The sequence below is a fragment of the Notolepis coatsorum genome (genome assembly GCF_963971535.1).
Source record: "Notolepis coatsorum genome assembly, chromosome: 16".
Taxonomy (NCBI): Eukaryota; Metazoa; Chordata; class Actinopteri; order Aulopiformes; family Paralepididae; genus Notolepis; species Notolepis coatsorum.
The window spans coordinates 2,046,973-2,071,077 of record NC_140180.1 but is presented as its reverse complement, the minus strand read 5'-3'; the positions used below and the strand labels follow the sequence as shown (position 1 = coordinate 2,071,077).

Genomic DNA, 24,105 nt, shown 5'->3' with positions numbered 1-24,105 from the left:
ATACAATATACAATACAGAGTAGAAAAAATTAGAATTTCCATACAATAAGTGTTCGAGAAGGAACAGGGGGAAGTAAAACAACTTATCAAGCCCTGCGCCTTCCTTACAATATTTGACATTATAATTTAATAAAAATAAAAATAATATAACATAATAAAAAATAAAATAAAAGTACAGTTTTTTTAAAATATCCAAATGAGAAAAAAATAATAGGCAGTCACACACATTACTGCTCAAGCTCCTCTCTCTTATATGTGTCCATAAGTGCTTGTTTATAGCTACCTTTAAATGTATTGATATTTTTGCTTAATTTTATTCTCTCATCCAGACCATTCCAGAGTGATACCCCACAAACTGCAATGCACATACTTTTAAGAGTTGTACGTACCGTAGGTTTCTTTAACATTGCACAGTGCAATACTCCAATTCAGCCATTGGCAATTCAGCCGTTGGGTGGGGGGCGCTGTTGAGCGGGCCTGTGACCGGACCTGAAAGCGCCCCTGGCTCTGCGGCTCTGCAGTTGCATACTATTGGGATTCGTTGGGAGCAGCACGGAGTCTCGACTCGGGACTTATTTTATTTTATTTTAGCAGCAGTTATCAATATCATTATATAGTTTAAAGCTAAACTATGTTTTTCTTTCTTGTTAGAAGAGGGATAACTTATTCAGTTAGATTTGATTTGATCTTTATTTATCTCTAACATGTTCAACCATAAACACACACATTTGTAATAACAAAAAAACTAAAATGAAATAAAATACAAATACATTTAAATATATTTTCCTATGGAAGGAATAATCAACATGGCTCCAATTGGTTGACTATAACAGCACCGTGATCAAATATCCCTATACTAGCACTTTGTTAAACACTTTTTTTTAATATATATATATATTTATTTATTTTTAATCATAATTATTCTTGTGAAATCTTTCCACCTGGGAGCCTTTTGACTAAATCAATTTATTCTCCCCTTCTCTGAATGGTGTTTCTTATGGCAATAACAACTATAGACAACAAACCAAAGTAAAGAAACGACATTTGATTTTTGGGACGGTTACATTCACTTTGGGACGGTTAAAATTGTATTTCGGGACAGTTCTGGGACGGTGGTGAAAAAAGTTAGTCTGGAGCCCTGGGCTAGTTATTGACTGTATTTAGAGGTTATAACCGGCTAGTTATTGACTATTTAGAGGTTATAACAGGCTAGTTACTGACTGTATTTAGAGGTTATAACCGGCTAGTTACTGACTGTATTTAGAGGTTATAACAGACTAGTTATTGACTGTATTTAGAGGTTATAACCGGCTAGTTACTGACTGTATTTAGAGCTTATAACAGGCTAGTTACTGACTGTATTTAGATGTTATAACAGGCTAGTTACTGACTGTATTTAGAGGTTATAACAGACTAGTTATTGACTGTATTTAGAGGTTATAACCGGCTAGTTACTGACTGTATTTAGAGGTTATAACAGGCTAGTTACTGACTGTATTTAGAGGTTATAACAGGCTAGTTACTGACTGTATTTAGAGGTTATAACAGGCTAGTTACTGACTGTATTTAGAGGTTATAACAGGCTAGTTATTGACTGTATTTAGAGGTTATAACCGGCTAGTTACTGACTGTATTTAGAGGTTATAACAGGCTAGTTACTGACTGTATTTAGAGGTTATAACAGGCTAGTTACTGACTGTATTTAGAGCTTATAACAGGCTAGTTATTGACTGTATTTAGAGGTTATAACAGGCTAGTTATTGCCTGTGTTGCTGAGAGTATTGCAGCATGATTCTAGCTAGCTGCTAACTGAAGAGTAAAGCCAAGAACTCAGCACTGATTGGCTGGCTTGCCGACCTGGCTGCTAGCCAGCAAGACATTCTAACACACACACACACACACACACACACACACACACACACACACACACACACACAAGATGTACAGGCTGACTTTCACTCACAGAAGAACACCAGTGTCTTTCCGTTTTGGAAACTGTTTTCTGTGAATGAACACACTGACCACAGCACAACTCAACTAGAACCAGGAGAGGAGGAGGAGAGAAGAGAGGAGAGGAGACAGGAGAGGAGAGAAGAGAGGAGAGGAGAGGAGAGGAGAGGAGAGAAGAGAGGAAAGGAGAGGAGAGGAGAGAAGAGGAGAGAGAAGATAGTAGAAGAGAAGAGAGGAGAGAGAAGGCAGGAGAGAGGAGAAGAGAGAGGAGAGAGAAGATAGTAGGAGAGAGAAGATAGTAGAAGAGGAGGGAAGAGAGGAAAAGAGGAGAGAGGAGAGGAGAGAGAAGATAGTAGAAGAGAAGAGAGGAGATAGTAGAAGAGGAGAGAGGAGATGAGAGAGGAGATAGTAGAAGAGGAGAGAGAAGAGAGAGGAGAGAGAAGATAGTAGAAGAGGAGAGAGAAGATAGAGGAGAGAGAAGATAGTAGAAGAGGAGAGAGAGGAGAGAGAAGATAGTAGAAGAGGAGAGAGAAGATAGTAGAAGAGGAGAGAGGAGAGGAGAGAGAAGATAGTAGAAGAGGAGAGAGGAGAGGAGAGAGGAGATAGTAGAAGAGGAGAGAGGAGAGGAGAGAGAAGATAGTAGAAGAGGAGAGAGGAGAGAGAAGATAGTAGAAGAGGAGAGAGGAGAGGAGAGAGAAGATAGTAGAAGAGGAGAGAGGAGAGGAGAGAGAAGATAGTAGAAGAGGAGAGAGGAGAGAGAAGATAGTAGAAGAGGAGAGAGGAGAGAGAAGATAGTAGAAGAGGAGAGAGGAGAGAGAAGATAGTAGAAGAGGAGAGAGGAGAGGAGAGAGAAGATAGTAGAAGAGGAGGGAAGAGAGGAAAAGAGGACAACCGAGAGGAGGGGGCTAGCGTATCGGTTGACTGACAAGCTTCCTGCCCTCCCTCCCTCCCTCCCTCCCTCCCTCCCTCCCTCCCTCTGGCTCCAGCAGCATAACAACAGAACGACGGAGTGAGAGCGAGCGAGCGGGAGGGAGGGAGGGAGGGAGAGCGGCAGAGCGAGAGGAGAAGCGGGCGAGCGAGCGGCAGGCAGGCACAGAGGAGAGAGGAGCGAGGGAAGAGCAGGAGAAGACAAAGGAGAAGCAGTGCGACGCTGGATTAACCCTTTCCCCCCCCCCACCCCCCACCACCCCCCCTTCCTGTCTCTTCTTCGGTCCGGCGGGCTGGTCGTCCTCTCGTTTCGTGGACCTCTCTCTCTCTTTCACTCGTCCTCCATCGTCCTTCACCGAGCCGCCGCCGCGGTCGAGAGAGACGCTCGCACACACACTTCCAACACACACACGCTCGCACACACACACACTGTCACACATGCACACCCTTTTTCCGTGAGCGCATGTGTGCGTCTGCGTTGGGACCAGTATCTACAGATGGACAGATCACACTGACAGGAGTCAGGACGGAGGAATAGAGGAGAGAGAGAGAGGGGAGAGGAGGAGGATGAGGAGGGGAGGAGTGCGGCTTCGTTTCCCAGGGAGATTCTCTCTCTCTCTCTCCCTCCCTCCCTCTCTCTCCCTCCCTCCCTCCCCTCCAATGGCTGCTGTGTCTCTTCCTCCTCTGCCTCTTTTGTGTTAGCGCTCTCCTCCCTCCTCTCCCTTCCCTCCTTCCTTCGGGGGCCTTTGTCTGTCAGGGGACCCACGCTGCCCCCCCCCACCCCCTCCCACCCCACCTCGACCCCACTGACCCACAGATCCTCCGCTGCCCCCCGCCCCTCCCACATGGGAGGCTCTGTGCCCCCCCCCCACCCCCTAGCCCCCCGATGCTAACGCCGGATGAATGAGAAGCTGAGCCCGAGGCTAGGCTAGGCTAACGGCTAACGGCTGGATCGCTGCTACACACACCTGCTGGATACAACGCGGGCTGTTTGTGCTAGTGTCTGCGTGTGTGTGTGCGTGTGCGCATATGTCAGAGCAAGATGGAGGGCTAGTGGACTGATCTGGTGATTCAATTGTTGTACCATGGATTTGGAGTAAGTTAGGAGGAGCAGGAGGAGGAGGAGGAGGAGGAGGAAGAGGAGGATGATGATGCTTCCCAGGTCAGGTGGGTAGCGGCGGGACCATGATGAGGAAGGACCGCAATTCCTCTTCTTTCCACGGGACATTGTCGATTCCGTTTTTACTATTTCATTTTTTATTAACATCGACGGAACAGAATGGAATTCACGTGAACCGGGCTCGATGTAATCGCTCCGCGGATTAAGAGTTTCTTCATTTCTATTTTTAATTTTTTTTTCTCCATAAAACATTTTGACCGAACCCCAGCGCCCATAGCGCCGCTCACTCATCCGGGATGAAGAAGGCGGGCAGCGCCACGCTGAGGCGGGCATGGCCCAGCTCGGAGCTGTCGGAGCGGGTCAGCCCGGCGGACGCCCACCGGAGCCGGCGCTCCCGCAGCGAGAAGGACTACCGGGTCCACAAGCAGAGCAAGCGGCACCAGTTCCCCCCTCAGTACTACTGCCAGAGCCCGCCGGCCTACATCCAGACAGGTAGGGGGCAGCAGAGAGCACAGGAGAGAGGAGAGGAGAGAGTACAGGAGGGGGGGGGGAGAGAGAGTACAGGAGAGAGAGTACAGGAGAGAGAGTACAGGAGAGAGGAGAGAGAGTACAGGAGAGAGAGTACAGGAGAGAGAGTACAGGAGAGAGAGTACAGGAGAGAGAGTACAGGAGAGAGAGAGTACAGGAGAGAGAGAGTACAGGAGAGAGAGAGTACAGGAGAGAGAGAGTACAGGAGAGAGAGAGTACAGGAGAGAGGAGAGGAGAGAGAGTACAGGAGAGAGAGAGTACAGGAGAGAGGAGAGGAGAGAGAGTACAGGAGAGAGAGTACAGGAGAGAGAGAGTACAGGAGAGAGAGAGTACAGGAGAGAGTACAGGAGAGAGAGTACAGGAGAGAGTACAGGAGAGAGAGAGTACAGGAGAGAGAGTACAGGAGAGAGAGAGTACAGGAGAGAGAGTACAGGAGAGAGTACAGGAGAGAGAGTACAGGAGAGAGAGTACAGGAGAGAGAGAGGAGAGAGAGTACAGGAGAGAGAGTACAGGAGAGAGAGTACAGGAGAGAGAGTACAGGAGAGAGAGAGTACAGGAGAGAGAGAGGAGAGAGAGTACAGGAGAGAGAGTACAGGAGAGAGAGAGTACAGGAGAGAGAGTACAGGAGAGAGAGTACAGGAGAGAGAGAGTACAGGAGAGAGAGAGTACAGGAGAGAGAGAGTACAGGAGAGAGAGTACAGGAGAGAGAGTACAGGAGAGAGAGAGTACAGGAGAGAGAGTACAGGAGAGAGAGTACAGGAGAGAGAGTACGGGAGAGAGAGTACAGGAGAGAGTACAGGAGAGAGAGTACAGGAGAGAGAGTACAGGAGAGAGAGTACAGGAGAGAGAGTACAGGAGAGAGAGAGTACAGGAGAGAGAGAGTACAGGAGAGAGAGTACAGGAGAGAGAGAGTACAGGAGAGAGAGAGTACAGGAGAGAGAGTACAGGAGAGAGAGTACAGGAGAGAGAGTACAGGAGAGAGAGTACAGGAGAGAGAGTACAGGAGAGAGAGTACAGGAGAGAGAGTACGGGAGAGAGTACAGGAGAGAGAGTACAGGAGAGAGAGTACTGGAGAGAGGAGAGGAGAGAGAGTACTGGAGAGAGTACAGGAGAGAGAGTACAGGAGAGAGAGTACAGGAGAGAGTACAGGAGAGAGTACAGGAGAGAGAGTACAGGAGAGAGAGTACAGGAGAGAGAGAGTACAGGAGAGAGAGTACAGGAGAGAGAGTACAGGAGAGAGAGTACAGGAGAGAGAGTACAGGAGAGAGAGAGTACATGAGAGAGAGTACAGGAGAGAGAGTACAGGAGAGAGAGTACAGGAGAGAGTACAGGAGAGAGTACAGGAGAGAGAGAGTACAGGAGAGAGAGTACAGGAGAGAGAGTACAGGAGAGAGAGAGAGGAGAGAGAGAGTACAGGAGAGAGAGTACAGGAGAGAGAGTACAGGAGAGAGAGTACAGGAGAGAGAGTACAGGAGAGAGAGAGTACAGGAGAGAGAGTACAGGAGAGAGAGTACAGGAGAGAGAGTACAGGAGAGAGTACAGGAGAGAGAGTACAGGAGAGAGAGAGTACAGGAGAGAGAGTACAGGAGAGAGAGTACAGGAGAGAGAGAGTACAGGAGAGAGAGAGTACAGGAGAGAGAGAGTACAGGAGAGAGAGTACAGGAGAGAGTACAGGAGAGAGAGAGAGTACAGGAGAGAGAGTACAGGAGAGAGAGAGTACAGGAGAGAGAGTACAGGAGAGAGAGTACAGAAGAGAGAGTACAGGAGAGAGAGAGTACAGGAGAGAGAGTACAGGAGAGAGAGTACAGGAGAGAGAGAGTACAGGAGAGAGAGTACAGGAGAGAGAGTACAGGAGAGAGAGTACAGGAGAGAGTACAGGAGAGAGAGTACAGGAGAGAGAGTACAGGAGAGAGAGTACAGGAGAGAGAGTACAGGAGAGAGAGTACAGGAGAGAGAGTACAGGAGAGAGAGTACAGGAGAGAGTACACACTGCTTTTCATTTCAAACCTTTATTTAAACTCAAAAGGCTAATTGTAATTAGCAAAGAAAATGTAAGCATCTTTAAAATCATAACAAAGAGGCAACAAGACGAGGCAAAGAGCGAGGATAACAAATCAAAACAAACTTGATTGACAAAGGTTGGAGATCAAGGTGTTAAACTCTGCAACAGGGGGGAGAATCTCAAGCTTTAAGGACTGTTGGAGTTAATTTCATGAGCTAGAGACTAGAGAGGGGCATCATAGCAACATGTACCTTAAGGACCAGCATCACACATACTGTACGCACAGTCTACTCGTCGTATATATCTGAACCCAAAAGGCTGTGATCTTCCATAGGAAGCGATGAAAAGCTGTGCTTCAGAAACTAGCCTCGTCTGAACGTCCCATAACCCTTTCAAGGTTAGCCTTCTGTAGTGTGGTAGTGAAACGGTTAAACTTCTGTAGTGTGGTAGTGAAATGTTAACCTTCTGTAGTGTGGTAGTGAAAGGGTTACACTTCTGTAGTGTGGTAGTGAAAGGGTTAACCATCTGTAGTGTGGTAGTGAAAGGTTAACCGTCTGTAGTGTGGTAGTGAAAGGTTAACCTTATGTAGTGTGGTAGTGAAAGGGTTAACCTTCTGTAGTGTGGTAGTGAAAGGGATTACCGTCTGTAGTGTGGTAGTGAAAGGGTTAACCATCTGTAGTGTGGTAGTGAAAGGTTAACCGTCTGTAGTGTGGTAGTGAAAGGGTTAACCTTCTAAAGTGTGGTAGTGAAAGGTTAACCGTCTGTAGTGTGGTAGTGAAAGGGTTAACCATCTGTAGTGTGGTAGTGAAAGGTTAACTGTCTGTAGTGTGGTAGTGAAAGGGTTAACCGTCTGTAGTGTGGTAGTGAAAGGTTAACCTTCTGTAGTGTGGTAGTGAAAGGGTTTACCGTCTGTAGTGTGGTAGTGAAAGGGTTTACCGTCTGTAGTGTGGTAGTGAAAGGTTAACCTTCTGTAGTGTGGTAGTGAAAGTATTGTGGTAGTGAAAGCGTTAACCTTATGTAGTGTGGTAATGAAAGTATTGTGGTAGTGAAAAGGTTAACCGTCTGTAGTGTGGTAGTGAAAGGGTTAACCGTCTGTAGTGGTAGTGAAAGGGTTAACCGTCTGTAGTGTGGTAGTGAAAGGGTTAACAGTCTGTAGTGTGGTAGTGAAAGGGTTAACCGTCTGTAGTGTGGTAGTGAAAGGGTTAACAGTCTGTAGTGTGGTAGTGAAAGGGTTAACCGTCTGTAGTGTGGTAGTGAAAGGGTTAACAGTCTGTAGTGTGGTAGTGAAAGGGTTAACACAGTCTGTAGTGTGGTAGTGAAAGGGTTAACCGTCTGTAGTGTGGTAGTGAAAGTGTTAACAGTCTGTAGTGTGGTAGTGAAAAGGTTAACCGTCTGTAGTGTGGTAGTGAAAGGGTTAACCGTCTGTAGTGGTAGTGAAAGGGTTAACCGTCTGTAGTGTGGTAGTGAAAGGGTTAACAGTCTGTAGTGTGGTAGTGAAAGGGTTAACCGTCTGTAGTGTGGTAGTGAAAGGGTTAACAGTCTGTAGTGTGGTAGTGAAAGGGTTAACACAGTCTGTAGTGTGGTAGTGAAAGGGTTAACCGTCTGTAGTGTGGTAGTGAAAGGGTTAACAGTCTGTAGTGTGGTAGTGAAAGGGTTAACACAGTCTGTAGTGTGGTAGTGAAAGGGTTAACCGTCTGTAGTGTGGTAGTGAAAGTGTTAACAGTCTGTAGTGTGGTAGTGAAAGGGTTAACACAGTCTGTAGTGTGGTAGTGAAAGGGTTAACCGTCTGTAGTGTGGTAGTGAAAGGGTTAACAGTCTGTAGTGTGGTAGTGAAAGGGTTAACACAGTCTGTAGTGTAGTAGTGAAAGGGTTAACCGTCTGTAGTGTGGTAGTGAAAGGGTTAACCGTCTGTAGTGTGGTAGTGAAAGGGTTAACCGTCTGTAGTGTGGTAGTGAAAGGGTTAACCGTCTGTAGTGTGGTAGTGAAAGGGTTAACCGTCTGTAGTGTGGTAGTGAAAGGGTTAACCGTCTGTAGTGTGGTAGTGAAGGGGTTAACAGTCTGTAGTGTGGTAGTGAAAGGGTTAACCGTCTGTAGTGTGGTAGTGAAGGGGTTAACAGTCTGTAGTGTGGTAGTGAAAGGGTTAACCGTCTGTAGTGTGGTAGTGAAAGGGTTAACCGTCTGTAGTGTGGTAGTGAAAGGGTTAACCGTCTGTAGTGTGGTAGTGAAAGGGTTCATGTTGATGCCGGACTCTCCCCAGTTCTCATGTTCTTATATCTTTGCTTGACGTTGCCGATACATAAACTCTAACCTACTAACGTTTAATGATTTTCAGATGCATTCTTCTGTAATCAAAACAACACGAATGTCAAGTACTGTAGCAATGTTAACAAATCTAGCAAATCTACTCAATGGTGTTTTCCAAAAATTATAACCAAAGTATGATATACCTATGTTAACACTTTCTGTGCCAAAAACGACTTTTTACGTTTCTGGGTCGTTTTTCCCCTTTTTTCGATATTTTTATTCATTATCCATCCAGGGAGCCTGGTGTTACCAGAGGGAATGAGTCTGAGATTGCCAAAGTGCAATACCGGCCGCATCCAGCTAGACGGCGGTATCGAGCACCCTTTGAAACCTTGTATCTTGGCCTGTGCGTTGATCTAATGTCTCCGGGTCGGCTCTATTTGTCCGGGCAAGCGGAGCGGTTATAATGGTCGGATTGAGAAGAATCAAATACTCCCGATGCATGATGTGTGGTGGATTATGTTGGCGACACGATGGACATCAATACTTGGAATCGCGATCAGATAATTGGAATATTCTTTTTGGGGTACATCCTAGTCAAGGTAAGGGGTATATGATATCAATCTTGCGTTGATCCAAGCATGTCTTCACCTCGATCCGAACGTGTGTGTGTAACGTTAGTCCACAACGTATGCCGTTGGTGACGATCAAAGCATCATTATGCATTATGAAGCATTATGAAACATAATACCTATGATATAGATTTGATTTGAGAATAATAGCGGGTCCAGGCAAGAAACGGCAACGGTTATAGTATATTATACGCATAAGGCTATTCCTCAGCATTTCAGGAATGACCCCAGACCGATCTAAAAACATACTTATATTCACCACGGTATAACACGCGAATGTATGCATGGGAAAATGATCTCTTTTTTGCAGCTTGACCGGAAGAAAGTCACTGTCAAATGACCATAGTATTGTATCCATAGCTATAATATAGAATATAGTTATAGCTCTACAAACAAGGTGACAGACTCCTATCTTTTAAAGCGTGGCAGTGCATAGATGGGGCCCGAAAACAGCGTGGCACCCAATGTGTTAAGAAATATCGTGAAGGTCTGTCAAGACAACTAGGCTACAGATGTTCTGTTTTACGTTGTTTATGAAGTGCACACAGGAGCTATGTTCCCGGCTTCTTGTAGCTTACGTGCAGCAGACGGGTGATTAGACAGACAGAGCACTATTCATGGTCACTTGGAAGCCGTTCTTTTTAAACTGTTTGGAATAGGGTCGTTACTCGTTACTAGGGATGGGCATTTTTAAAGAAGAATCCAGATCGATTGATCGCATGCTATACTCAAGTGATCGTGTATTACTCGAAAAGGGGGGGAAAAACTAAAGATTTGTATTAATTTCTTTTTTCTTAATTCATTCACGTATATGTATAAACCAACACAGTTATAATCTTACACATACATGTGAAACAAATATGTTTAAAAAAAATTATATATTTCTTTCATAAAAATTATTAATAATTTAAGATAGATTTTTCTCATAGCTATGAGTAATCGATTACTCACGCCCATCCCTACTCGTTACACACCTAAACCACGCCCATGGCTGTCAGTAGTTCCTCAGAGGAAGCCGATTGGACGTTAGTTACACACCTAAACCACGCCCATGGCTGCCAGTAGTTCCTCAAAGGAAGCCGATTGGACGTTAGTTACGCACCTAAACCACGCCCATGGCTGCCAGTAGTTCCTCAAAGGAAGCCGATTGGACGTTAGTTACACACCTAAACCACGCCCATGGCTGCCAGTAGTTCCTCAAAGGAAGCCGATTGGACGTTAGTTACACACCTAAACCACGCCCATGGCTGCCAGTAGTTCCTCAAAGGAAGCCGATTGGACGTTAGTTACACACCTAAACCACGCCCATGGCTGCCAGTAGTTCCTCAAAGGAAGCCGATTGGACGTTAGTTACACACCTAAACCACGCCCATGGCTGCCAGTAGTTCCTCAAAGGAAGCCGATTGGACGTTAGTTACACACCTAAACCACGCCCATGGCTGCCAGTAGTTCCTCAAAGGAAGCCGATTGGACGTTAGTTACACACCTAAACCACGCCCATGGCTGCCAGTAGTTCCTCAAAGGAAGCCGATTGGTCCGAATCACTGTGGTTCAGCCACAAGCCCGAGAAGGATGGATTCTCTGTGATTTTGTGATCTTGTGATGAAGCCAGCTGCCATCTATACTAGGCCTACGTTCTTCTTCATAACATATATTATCTCTGGTTCTGTATGGTTTCTGATTAGGGTTGCAAATTGTAAGCACGTTCCTTACTCGATCATTGATAACGACTTAAAGGAAAACTCCAACATTTTGGGAAATTAGCTTATTTGCCATCTACCCTGGAGTTAGACAAGAAGACACATACCTTTTTTCTTCTCTGTGCGTGCAATAACGGCACGGTGGTGTAGTGGTTAACACTGTCGCCTCACAGCAAGAAGGTCCAGGGTTCGATTCCCGCTTGGGGACCAGGTTTCCATGATGCCAGGTACCCAGGTGGGGGATCTCCCGGGCCTTTCTGTGTGGAGTTTGCATGTTCTCCCCCTCTGTGCTCGCAAGGGTTTCCCCCCCGATAAGATAAACCCAATGGAAAAACATGCACAACAACAGATCGCTAACGCTGTGGCGTCCTTGACGAAGACGGACAGGAGCACTTGGATTGGTCCCCTGGCGCGGCTCACGTTGACGCCTGTCTGCTCCCGGCTGCCCTTGGGGGGGAAGGACGACGGGATGGGTTAATCGCAGAGACGAATCGCATCGGCGATTCTAAAGAGACAATGCATGCGTGTGTGTTCCGGTGTGTGTGCTAAACTAACCGCTGTGTGTACCACTAAAACATTGAGTGTCGTTGCATGCCGAATAAAGACCTCTGCAACAGGTCCTGCATTATTATTAATGTTGGAGTTTTCCTTTAACGTTCAATCGATCGATTAATTGTAACAAAAAATACACAATTCACTGCATGGTGTTTATTCAATGTTATAGTCCTGATTGCGTGGCACTGGCAATGTCATTAACTCACTCACTCGCTCGCTCTTTCAGTCACTCACTCATTCATTCATTCATTCATTCATTCACACAGTCTTCACTCACTCTCAGCCACTCTCTCCCAGTACTAGCCGCTCACCAGGACGTTATGTGAGACCAGTTCAGTCTCTTGACACTGGCCTCCTTCACACTGGAGCCCTGGACTTAACTTCACAGTAATCTGATTAATTTATATGCGAAACGCAAATGTTCAAATGATTCAGCGCAGAGTTTACCGTCCCAGCTCCCTCGTCCTGCATCCCCGTGACAACCGACTGAGTCCATAGTCATTTTCAACGAGTTAATATACGTCTTTGAGTTTCCTTAAACATGTCTTTTACTGAAGAAACCACTCAAGATTCTGCATTCTAGCAGCCTCTGTGTCAGCCCTGTTCTCATTCTAGCAGCCTCTGTGTCAGTCCTGTTCTCATTCTAGCAGCCTCTGTGTCAGTCCTGTTCTCATTCTAGCAGCCTCTGTGTCAGTCCTGTTCTCATTCTAGCAGCCTCTGTGTCAGTCCTGTTCTCATTCTAGCAGCCTCTGTGTCAGCCCTGTTCTCATTCTAGCAGCCTCTGTGTCAGTCCTGTTCTCATTCTAGCAGCCTCTGTGTCAGTCCTGTTCTCATTCTAGCAGCCTCTGTTTCAGTCCTGTTCTCATTCTAGCAGCCTCTGTGTCAGTCCTGTTCTCATTCTAGCAGCCTCTGTGTCAGTCCTGTTCTCATTCTAGCAGCCTCTGTGTCAGTCCTGTTCTCATTCTAGCAGCCTCTGTGTCAGTCCTGTTCTCATTCTAGCAGCCTCTGTTTCAGTCCTGTTCTCATTCTAGCAGCCTCTGTTTCAGTCCTGTTCTCATTCTAGCAGCCTCTGTTTCAGTCCTGTTCTCATTCTAGCAGCCTCTGTGTCAGTCCTGTTCTCATTCTAGCAGCCTCTGTTTCAGTGCTGTTCTCATTCTAGCAGCCTCTGTGTCAGTCCTGTTCTCATTCTAGCAGCCTCTGTGTCAGTCCTGTTCTCATTCTAGCAGCCTCTGTGTCAGTCCTGTTCTCATTCTAGCAGCCTCTGTTTCAGTCCTGTTCTCATCCTAGCAGCCTCTGTGTCAGCCCTGTTCTCATTCTAGCAGCCTCTGTGTCAGTCCTGTTCTCATTCTAGCAGCCTCTGTGTCAGTCCTGTTCTCATTCTAGCAGCCTCTGTTTCAGTCCTGTTCTCATTCTATCAGCCTCTGTGTCAGTCCTGTTCTCATTCTAGCAGCCTCTGTGTCAGTCCTGTTCTCATTCTAGCAGCCTCTGTGTCAGTCCTGTTCTCATTCTAGCAGCCTCTGTTTCAGTCCTGTTCTCATTCTAGCAGCCTCTGTGTCAGTCCTGTTCTCATTCTAGCAGCCTCTGTGTCAGTCCTGTTCTCATTCTAGCAGCCTCTGTTTCAGTCCTGTTCTCATTCTAGCAGCCTCTGTTTCAGTCCTGTTCTCATTCTAGCAGCCTCTGTTTCAGTCCTGTTCTCATTCTAGCAGCCTCTGTTTCAGTGCTGTTCTCATTCTAGCAGCCTCTGTGTCAGTCCTGTTCTCATTCTAGCAGCCTCTGTGTCAGTCCTGTTCTCATTCTAGCAGCCTCTGTGTCAGTCCTGTTCTCATTCTAGCAGCCTCTGTGTCAGTCCTGTTCTCATTCTAGCAGCCTCTGTGTCAGTCCTGTTCTCATTCTAGCAGCCTCTGTGTCAGTCCTGTTCTCATTCTAGCAGTCTGTGTCAGTCCTGTTCTCATTCTAGCAGCCTCTGTTTCAGTCCTGTTCTCATTCTAGCAGTCTGTGTCAGTCCTGTTCTCATTCTAGCAGCCTCTGTGTCAGTCCTGTTCTCATTCTAGCAGCCTCTGTGTCAGTCCTGTTCTCATTCTAGCAGCCTCTGTGTCAGTCCTGTTCTCATTCTAGCAGCCTCTGTGTCAGTGCTGTTCTCATTCTAGCAGCCTCTGTGTCAGTCCTGTTCTCATTCTAGCAGCCTCTGTTTCAGTCCTGTTCTCATTCTAGCAGCCTCTGTTTCAGTGCTGTTCTCATTCTAGCAGCCTCTGTGTCAGTCCTGTTCTCATTCTAGCAGCCTCTGTGTCAGTCCTGTTCTCATTCTAGCAGCCTCTGTGTCAGTCCTGTTCTCATTCTAGCAGCCTCTGTTTCAGTCCTGTTCTCATCCTAGCAGCCTCTGTGTCAGCCCTGTTCTCATTCTAGCAGCCTCTGTGTCAGTCCTGTTCTCATTCTAGCAGCCTCTGTGTCAGTCCTGTTCTCATTCTAGCAGCCTCTGTTTCAGTCCTGTTCTCATTCTATCAGCCTCTGTGTCAGTCCTGTTCTCATTCTAGCAGCCTCTGTGTCAGTCCTGTTCTCATTCTAGCAGCCTCTGTGTCAGTCCTGTTCTCATTCTAGCAGCCTCTGTTTCAGTCCTGTTCTCATTCTAGCAGCCTCTGTGTCAGTCCTGTTCTCATTCTAGCAGCCTCTGTGTCAGCCCTGTTCTCATTCTAGCAGCCTCTGTGTCAGCCCTGTTCTCATTCTAGCAGCCTCTGTGTCAGTCCTGTTCTCATTCTAGCAGCCTCTGTGTCAGTCCTGTTCTCATTCTAGCAGCCTCTGTGTCAGTCCTGTTCTCATTCTAGCAGTCTGTGTCAGTCCTGTTCTCATTCTAGCAGCCTCTGTGTCAGTCCTGTTCTCATTCTAGCAGCCTCTGTGTCAGTCCTGTTCTCATTCTAGCAGCCTCTGTTTCAGTCCTGTTCTCATTCTAGCAGCCTCTGTTTCAGTCCTGTTCTCATTCTAGCAGCCTCTGTTTCAGTCCTGTTCTCATTCTAGCAGCCTCTGTTTCAGTGCTGTTCTCATTCTAGCAGCCTCTGTGTCAGTCCTGTTCTCATTCTAGCAGCCTCTGTGTCAGTCCTGTTCTCATTCTAGCAGCCTCTGTGTCAGTCCTGTTCTCATTCTAGCAGCCTCTGTGTCAGTCCTGTTCTCATTCTAGCAGCCTCTGTGTCAGTCCTGTTCTCATTCTAGCAGTCTGTGTCAGTCCTGTTCTCATTCTAGCAGCCTCTGTTTCAGTCCTGTTCTCATTCTAGCAGTCTGTGTCAGTCCTGTTCTCATTCTAGCAGCCTCTGTGTCAGTCCTGTTCTCATTCTAGCAGCCTCTGTGTCAGTCCTGTTCTCATTCTAGCAGCCTCTGTGTCAGTCCTGTTCTCATTCTAGCAGCCTCTGTGTCAGTGCTGTTCTCATTCTAGCAGCCTCTGTGTCAGTGCTGTTCTCATTCTAGCAGCCTCTGTGTCAGTCCTGTTCTCATTCTAGCAGCCTCTGTGTCAGTCCTGTTCTCATTCTAGCAGCCTCTGTGTCAGTCCTGTTCTCATTCTAGCAGCCTCTGTGTCAGTCCTGTTCTCATTCTAGCAGCCTCTGTGTCAGTCCTGTTCTCATTCTAGCAGCCTCTGTGTCAGTCCTGTTCTCATTCTAGCAGCCTCTGTGTCAGTGCTGTTCTCATTCTAGCAGCCTCTGTTTCAGTGCTGTTCTTAGAGCTATATGAAATCCGCGTTCACGGAATCGCGGACGGAATCGCGGAATTGAGCAATAAAAACGGAATCAACTGTAAACGTGGAATATTGCAGAATTTGCCCTAATCTGGACTGAAATTCCATGTTCGGGAGAATATGGAACGTTTGGTGCAACGCGAACATGACCGGGGACGCTACAGCGTGTTACACACAACACGCAGCAATTTCCAAGCGTCTACCTGCTTCGGTCCTTGATGATACACTTGGAGCGGTGGAGGCAGCGGGAGGTGAAGACGGAGGTGATGTTTGGTAGAGGAGTCCCGACGATCCTGCCTGCCGCCTTCACCACCCTCTGTAGAGCCTCTTGCTCTGCCTTTGTGCAGCTGGAGAACCACACAGACACACCGTAGGTCAGCAGCACACTCTCAATGATAAAAGTTGACAAGGAGATTTCGTGGCAGGCCAGCCTGCTTCAGCTTCCTTAGGTAGTATAGGCGTTGCTGAGCTTTCCCCATCACTGAGGCGGTGTTGGTGCTCCAGGACAGGCTCTCACTCACACTGAGACCCAGGAACTTGAACTCAGTGACCCTCTCCACTACCTCGTTGTTGATGAGCAGAGGGGAGTGGTCAGGGGGGAGGATTTGGCCGGCAGGTGGAGCAATTCTGTTTTGCTTAGGTTCAGTTTGAGGTGGTTGGTCGTCATCCAGGCGGAGATGTCGGACAGACAGGCGGAGATCCGCTCAGAGACGTGGATATCAGAGGGAGGGAGGGAAGGAGAGGAAGAGTTGAGTATCATCGGCATAACAATGATACGAGAAGCCATGAGACGTGATAATGTTACCCAGTGATTTAGTGTAGAGGGAGAAGAGAAGGGGTCCTAGGACCGAGCCCTGGGGGACACCCGTCCGCAGGGGGCGGGTGGCCGACAGGGTCCCTCTCCATGACACTTGGTAGGAGCGGTCATTGAGGTATGATGTCAGCCATGTCAGCGCAGAGCCAGCCACTCCCATTCCTGTGAGGGCCGCAAGGAGGATCTGATGGTTGACTGTGTCGAAGGCTGCAGATAGGTCTAGGAGAATCAGGACAGAGGAGAGGCCTTTCGCTTTTGCTAAGTGAAGTGCCTCTGTGACCGCAATGAGGGCCGTTTCTGTGGAGTGGCCAGTCCGGAAGCCAGACTGATTAGGGTCTAGGAGGTCATTCTGTAAGAGATAAGCAGTAAGTTGGTTGGATACAGCACGTTCAAGTGTTTTAGAAAGGAAGGAGAGAAGAGACACAGGTTCAACTTTAGGTAGAAAAGAGAAGGTTTACGAGCGAGCCGCCATCTTGTACACACACTCAAGATCTCTTCACACGCACATACACACAAGGTCTTACTAACTACGGCGATTGTGGCTGCAATTTTTAATGGCTCATTTAAAGAGGGAGGGTTCTTGTCACAGCTGAACTACAGCTGAACAAAGGCACAATGTGTTGGGACAACCCCTCCCTCTGTAGAAACAATGCAAAACACAGGAAAAGGCCATTTTTACAATAGGTCCCGTTTTAAATAGGTCAGCTTTTGTTCAATAATGCTTAAATTTTCAAGTCGAGATTATATACTGGCCAGTTTGCTCCTCTGTCCCACTGAGAATGAGAGATATGAAACACTGTTTTGCTCGTCATCCAAAAATGTTTACATAAATTAACAGTTCATGAGTAATACGAATGTTTTGAATTGATTGTAATTAAACAATTTATATACAGTTTCACAGTGTAAAAAATCCCGTTTGCACTGTACGGAACCGTCACTTATTTATTCTGTACGGAATACCGTTGACATTTCATTTCAAACCTTTATTTTAACTCTAAGAAAGTTAAGGTTGCCCCAACTTGCCCTCATTTGCAATGATGTCGAGTTACATTTTCATTACATTTAGTCATTTAGCTTTAGCTGACTCGTTTATCCAATGTTCTGCACAACAAGTCAGCAGGAAGGGTAAAACTCTGGCAGCTAAGGGTTCGTAAAGATTGTTTGTCAAACAGTGTGAGTGCTACAGTCTTGAGTACATACTAGTATATGTTAGCATATATTCTAGTATATATTCTTATATATATTAGCATAGTAGGTCGTAGTATAGACATATTAGCATAGTAGGTAGTAGTATAGTCAGATTAGCATAGTAGGTCGTAGTATAGACATATTAGCATAGTAGGTAGTAGTATAGACAGATTAGCATAGTAGGTAGTAGTATAGTCAGATTAGCATAGTAGGTAGTAGTATAGACATATTAGTATAGTAGGTAGTAGTATAGTCAGATTAGCATAGTAGGTAGTAGTATAGACATATTAGTATAGTAGGTAGTAGTATAGTCAGATTAGCATAGTAGGTAGTAGTATAGTCAGATTAGCATAGTAGGTAGTAGTATAGTCAGATTAGCATAGTAGGTAGTAGTATAGACATATTAGCATAGTAGGTAGTAGTATAGACATATTAGCATAGTAGGTAGTAGTATAGTCAGATTAGCATAGTAGGTAGTAGTATAGACATATTAGCATAGTAGGTAGTAGTATAGACATATTAGCATAGTAGGTAGTAGTATAGACATATTAGCATAGTAGGTAGTAGTATAGACATATTAGCATAGTAGTGGGAGGAGGTACTTTCCTGCTTGTTTTCGGTTCTTGGGGTCACAATTAGTGTAGGAGCCATTATGATGGTGGCATATTATTTTATTATTTGTAATATTATTATTGGACACCTGGTGGCGGGTTTTAGGTTTGACAGCACTGGTTAGGTATTTAGAGGGTCACAGGTGCAGTGATCAACTATAGGACACAGGTAGTGAGGAGCACACCGTTCTTACCAGAAGCTCAGCAGATCAGCAGCCAGAAGCAGAAAGAAATACCAAATAAATATATAGAACACCATACAATTCCTACAGAACCCACACTGGCAATAAATTGAATGTACAACTGCAACTTCAGCAATAAACACCCCTAAACCTGGAATCACGACTGGACATCCATTGCTGTGTCCACTGCGTAAGATCACTCCCTATCATACCTGTGAAGTAACGGGCGAGAGAAAGCAGGACATTGGAAAGGAAAAATTGCCGTTACAATTAGATTCAAAATAGATTCATAATTGATCATTTATTCCATATAGGTTACATAGATTTGACTAGAGGCTGTTTTGAGTTACTTTTCCCATTTGACTACGGCAGACAGTTTAATACGTCTCAAAGACAATGGACCTGTCTCAAACCCTGCCCTCTTTTCTTGATCCTCCAATCACAACTGTCGCTTACCTCGGACAAACCAAGTTTGTCCGAGGTAAGCGACAGTTGTGATTGGAGGATCAAGAAAAGGGGCAGGGTTTGAGACAGGTCTATTGAACCTTTGAACAGAATCAAATGTAAACCTTGCCTAGCGTCTCAGACGGGCTGGTCCACGTGGTGGGAGCCACCGGGGTCTATTCCTGCTCCAGGGCGGGCGGTGGGAGAATCCAGTCATTCCTCACTTGGAACACGACCTGGTCAGTCACCTTGGTGGAGACTGAGCTGCCATTCATGTGCAACGTGAGTCTGAAACACTTCATTCACATCAGCACCTGTGTTGCCTCTCTGGAGCAGATATACCAGTGATGTAGCGGGTAGTGAGCTGCCAGTCATCAGTAATAGTGAGTAGTGAGTAGTGAGCTGCCAGTCATCAGTAATAGTGAGTAGTGAGTAGTGAGCTGCCAGTCATCAGTAATAGTGAGTAGTGAGTAGTGAGCTGCCAGTCATCAGTAATAGTGAGTAGTGAGCCGCCAGTCATCAGTAATAGTGAGTAGTGAACTGCCAGTCATCAGTAATAGTGAGTAGTGAGCTGCCAGTCATCAGTAATAGTGAGTAGTGAACTGCTGTAGATGAAACGCTGTAGATGAAACACTGTAGATGAAACGCTGTAGATGAAACGCTGTAGATGAAACACTGTAGATGAAACACTGTAGATGAAACACTGTAGATGAAACACTGTAGATGAAACGCTGTAGATGAAACACTGTAGATGAAACACTGTAGATGAAATGCTGTAGATGAAACACTGTAGATGAAACACTGCAGATGAAACGCTGTAGATGAAACACTGTAGATGAAACACTGTAGATGAAACACTGTAGATGAAACACTGTAGATGAAACACTAGATGAAACACTGTAGATGAAACGCTGTAGATGAAACACTGTAGATGAAACACTAGATGAAACGCTGTAGATGAAACACTGTAGATGAAACACTGTAGATGAAACACTGTAGATGAAACACTGTAGATGAAACGCTGTAGGGCTGTAGATGAAACACTGTAGATGAAACACTGTAGATGAAACACTGTAGATGAAACACTGTAGATGAAACACTGTAGAAACACTGTAGATGAAACACTGTAGATGAAACACTGTAGATGAAACACTGTAGATGAAACACTGTAGATGAAACGCTGTAGATGAAACACTGTAGATGAAACACTGTAGATGAAACACTGTAGATGAAACGCTGTAGATGAAACACTGTAGATGAAACACTGTAGATGAAACACTGTAGATGAAACGCTGTAGATGAAACACTGTAGATGAAACACTAGATGAAACGCTGTAGATGAAACACTGTAGATGAAACACTGTAGATGAAACACTGTAGATGAAACACTGTAGATGAAACGCTGTAGGGCTGTAGATGAAACACTGTAGATGAAACACTGTAGATGAAACACTGTAGATGAAACACTGTAGATGAAACACTGTAGAAACACTGTAGATGAAACACTGTAGATGAAACACTGTAGATGAAACACTGTAGATGAAACACTGTAGATGAAACGCTGTAGATGAAACACTGTAGATGAAACACTGTAGATGAAACACTGTAGATGAAACGCTGTAGATGAAACACTGTAGATGAAACACTGTAGATGAAACACTGTAGATGAAACACTGTAGATGAAACACTGTAGATGAAACGCTGTAGATGAAACACTGTAGATGAAACACTGTAGATGAAACACTGTAGATGAAACACTGTAGATGAAACACTGTAGATGAAACACTGTAGATGAAACACTGTAGATGAAACGCTGTAGATGAAACACTGTAGATGAAACGCTGTAGATGAAACACTGTAGATGAAACGCTGTAGATGAAACGCTGTAGATGAAACGCTGTAGATGAAACGCTGTAGATGAAACACTGTAGATGAAACACTGTAGATGAAACACTGTAGATGAAACACTGTAGATGAAACACTGTAGATGAAACACTGTAGATGAAACGCTGTAGATGAAACACTGTAGATGAAACGCTGTAGATGAAACGCTGTAGATGAAACGCTGTAGATGAAACGCTGTAGATGAAACGCTGTAGATGAAACGCTGTAGATGAAATGCTGTAGATGAAACACTGTAGATGAAACACTGTAGATGAAACACTGTAGATGAAACGCTGTAGATGAAACACTGTAGATGAAACGCTGTAGATGAAACGCTGTAGATGAAAGACTGTAGATGAAACACTGTAGATGAAACGCTGTAGATGAAACGCTGTAGATGAAACGCTGTAGATGAAAGACTGTAGATGAAACACTGTAGATGAAACGCTGTAGATGAAACACTGTAGATGAAACACTGTAGATGAAACACTGTAGATGAAACACTGTAGATGAAACACTGTAGATGAAACGCTGTAGATGAAACACTGTAGATGAAACGCTGTAGATGAAACGCTGTAGATGAAACGCTGTAGATGAAACGCTGTAGATGAAACACTGTAGATGAAACACTGTAGATGAAACACTGTAGATGAAACACTGTAGATGAAACGCTGTAGATGAAACACTGTAGATGAAACACTGTAGATGAAACGCTGTAGATGAAACACTGTAGATGAAACACTGTAGATGAAACACTGTAGATGAAACACTGTAGATGAAACACTGTAGATGAAACACTGTAGATGAAACGCTGTAGATGAAACGCTGTAGATGAAACACTGTAGATGAAACACTGTAGATGAAACGCTGTAGATGAAGGGCTGTAGATGAAACACTGTAGATGAAACACTGTAGATGAAACACTGTAGATGAAACACTGTAGATGAAACACTGTAGATGAAACTCTGTAGATGAAACACTGTAGATGAAACACTGTAGATGAAACACTGTAGATGAAACACTGTAGATGAAATGCTGTAGGGCTGCAGATGAAACGCAGTAATTGGTTGTTAGGTTAAAGTTGGTTAAGGTTAGGGTTAGGGTTAGTTGGTTAAGGTTAGGGTTAGTTGGTTAAGGTTAGGGTTAAGGTTAGGGTTAGTTGGTTAAGGTTAGTTAACCCTAACCTAACCCTAACCCTTAGGCCTAACTAAATTAATAGTTGGTTTCCGGTTGCCGACCGACCCTGCCGATTTAGGTGCGACCCAATATATTTTATGAGTTTAAAAAAAAAAAAAAAAAATCAGATTTTTTTTTTTTTTTTTTTTTTTTTGTATAGAATAAAGTTTCATAGAAATCTTAGTCAAACATTTAGTATTATGGATATTAAACATGCTGGCAGAGGGGGGGCTCCAGTAGCTCACCACGTACCGCGAGCGCTATTTCAGCGCCGTGGACAACCGTGCTCGTCACGGATCTGGGGTTTAGCGAGTTCGAATCCCGGACTGCAGCCGTGCCTTTCCCAGAGTGTCTTCCCCCCCATCTGAACCCTTTCAGCCTGTTTCTGTCGGTCATCCTTGACCAGAATAAATGTGATAAACACATAAAAGAGCCAGGGGAATGGCCAAAGTTTAAAAAAAAAACATGCTGGCAGAGTACATGCATCCATGTTGTCGTGAACATTTTAATTAAATAAAGAAATTCCCTATCCATAGTCGCTGTGGGAAAGAATAAAATAAAAAAATAAAATAAAATAAATTCCCTACCTACCCATGGCCAAACTGACAACCAACAGGAAACCAACAATATATTTTACTTTGCCTTAGTAAGAAAGTGCAGTCCATGTCAAGAATGAGAATATATAAAAAGCAAGTATTTCACAATATTTGCACAGCTCTCTGATGTCGGGATATTTAGTGAGTAGTATTTAGGGGTGGCATTTTTAATACTACTACTACTTTAATATTCCCTACCTACCCATGACCTTAACTGACAACCAACAGGAACCAAACATATTTTTTTTGCTGGTCTCCGGGAGAGAGAGCGTGTGATGCCGGTCCTCATGGTTCCTACTGACGTTAGTTGCTGTTGTTTTGTGAAGCTTGTATTGCGTGAGTCTTAAGCTCCTTCTTCCCCAGGAGATTATTATCCAAAGTGTGTCCTTCAGTGAAGATGGGGGCAGCTTTCGTTTAGTTTAGCTACTTTTCTATGTATGTATTCCTGTGTGTGTGTGTGTGTGTGTGTGTGTGTGAGTGTATGTGTGTGTGTGTATGTAATGTATTGTATTCATGAGTGAGTGAGTGAGTGAGTGAGTGAGTGTGTGTACATACTAAAACATAATTTTAGTTAAAACATCCCCATTTCCTGTAAATTCAGTTGAATTGCAACTCTGCACGGTGCGTTCAACATGCAGTGCACTCCTCCATCACATCCAGAGACCAGACTGTAACATGAGAAGGATCACTGTGGTCGTTTTGAAATCTGTAACGCTAAAGATGGCGGCAACGACAAAGAATTGCTGCAAAATAAACATAAATGTGTTGTTTAAATAATAATAAAACATAAAATATATAAATTTTCTTAATAATAATAATTAAAAAAATCTATATTTATCAATACTTTTGTCCCGATTTATCGATTCCTCCAAACGGCATATCGTCTCAGCCTTAATTGAAACATTAACTGACCATCAGTGGAGCATTTTGGGATGTCAGCAGAAACCTGTTGCATATCTCTGCAACAGACTAGATTAGGTTGTTCTCTTGTAATATCATTTAATCAACTCATTCATTCATTTTAATCTCTGATACAACTGCCTGTTCAAAATCATTTGTTCCCATCTGTTCAGACTTTGTCTACATATCTACCATAAAGCGGGGTGACTGGTTCACGAGGTAGAGCTGTCGTCTGGTAACCCGGAGGTTCCCAGTTCGATTCCCGCTCCTCCCGGGCAGCGTGTCAAAGTGTCCTTGAGCAAGACACTTAACCCCTAACTGCTCCCGATGAGCAGGTCGGCACCTTGCATGGTCGCCTCCGCCGTCGGTGTGTGAATGTGTGAGTGAACGGGTGAAATGTGAGCAACAAAATTGTAAAGCGCTTTGGATAAAAGAGATAGGCCTATATAAATGCACCATTTACCATTTAAAGCGTTCGTAAAATGGACCAGACAGACGAGATATTAATTTAACTAGTTTAATAATTCATAGAAATATGATTAGATATATGACATAGATTGATAACAAGACACTGATGGATCCTAGGGCATCAGTATAAGACTGACCTGAATGATGAAATAGATTACATGACGGTGCAACTGAGCAATCTCCAGTGAAACGTATGTCGACAAAAGGATTAGAGTAGCTGATAAACGGTGTCAATTGACAAACAGATATCACTTAAGGCCGAGATTTATGTCTGCTGTTGGCGATATTTTGCCTGTGGGAGCTAGACTGACATACTTTCTTTCTTCCTGTTTGTTATGAATGAAAATTAATTAATGAATGAATGAATGAATGAATGAAAACTTTATTTAACAGATTGCAGAATGGGTACTCAATACAGTACGGCTCAATACACACAATTGTTAAGGGGATGCAGACCTGAGAAAGA

General features: G+C 44.7%; 1 protein-coding gene across 1 annotated transcript in view; it reads left to right on the top strand.

Moving 5' to 3' along the window:
• Nucleotides 1-4,232: 4,232 nt before the first annotated feature.
• Nucleotides 4,233-24,105, top strand: part of LOC311242400 (storkhead-box protein 2-like) — a gene marked incomplete at its 3' end in the record, with an annotated part of 76,476 nt that continues 56,603 nt past the window's right edge. Inside the window, exon 1 of the mRNA XM_084331355.1 lies at nucleotides 4,233-4,489. Within this exon, the coding sequence (XP_084187481.1) occupies nucleotides 4,294-4,489 (196 nt within the window). The 5' untranslated portion in view covers nucleotides 4,233-4,293. The remainder of the gene's footprint in view (nucleotides 4,490-24,105) is intronic.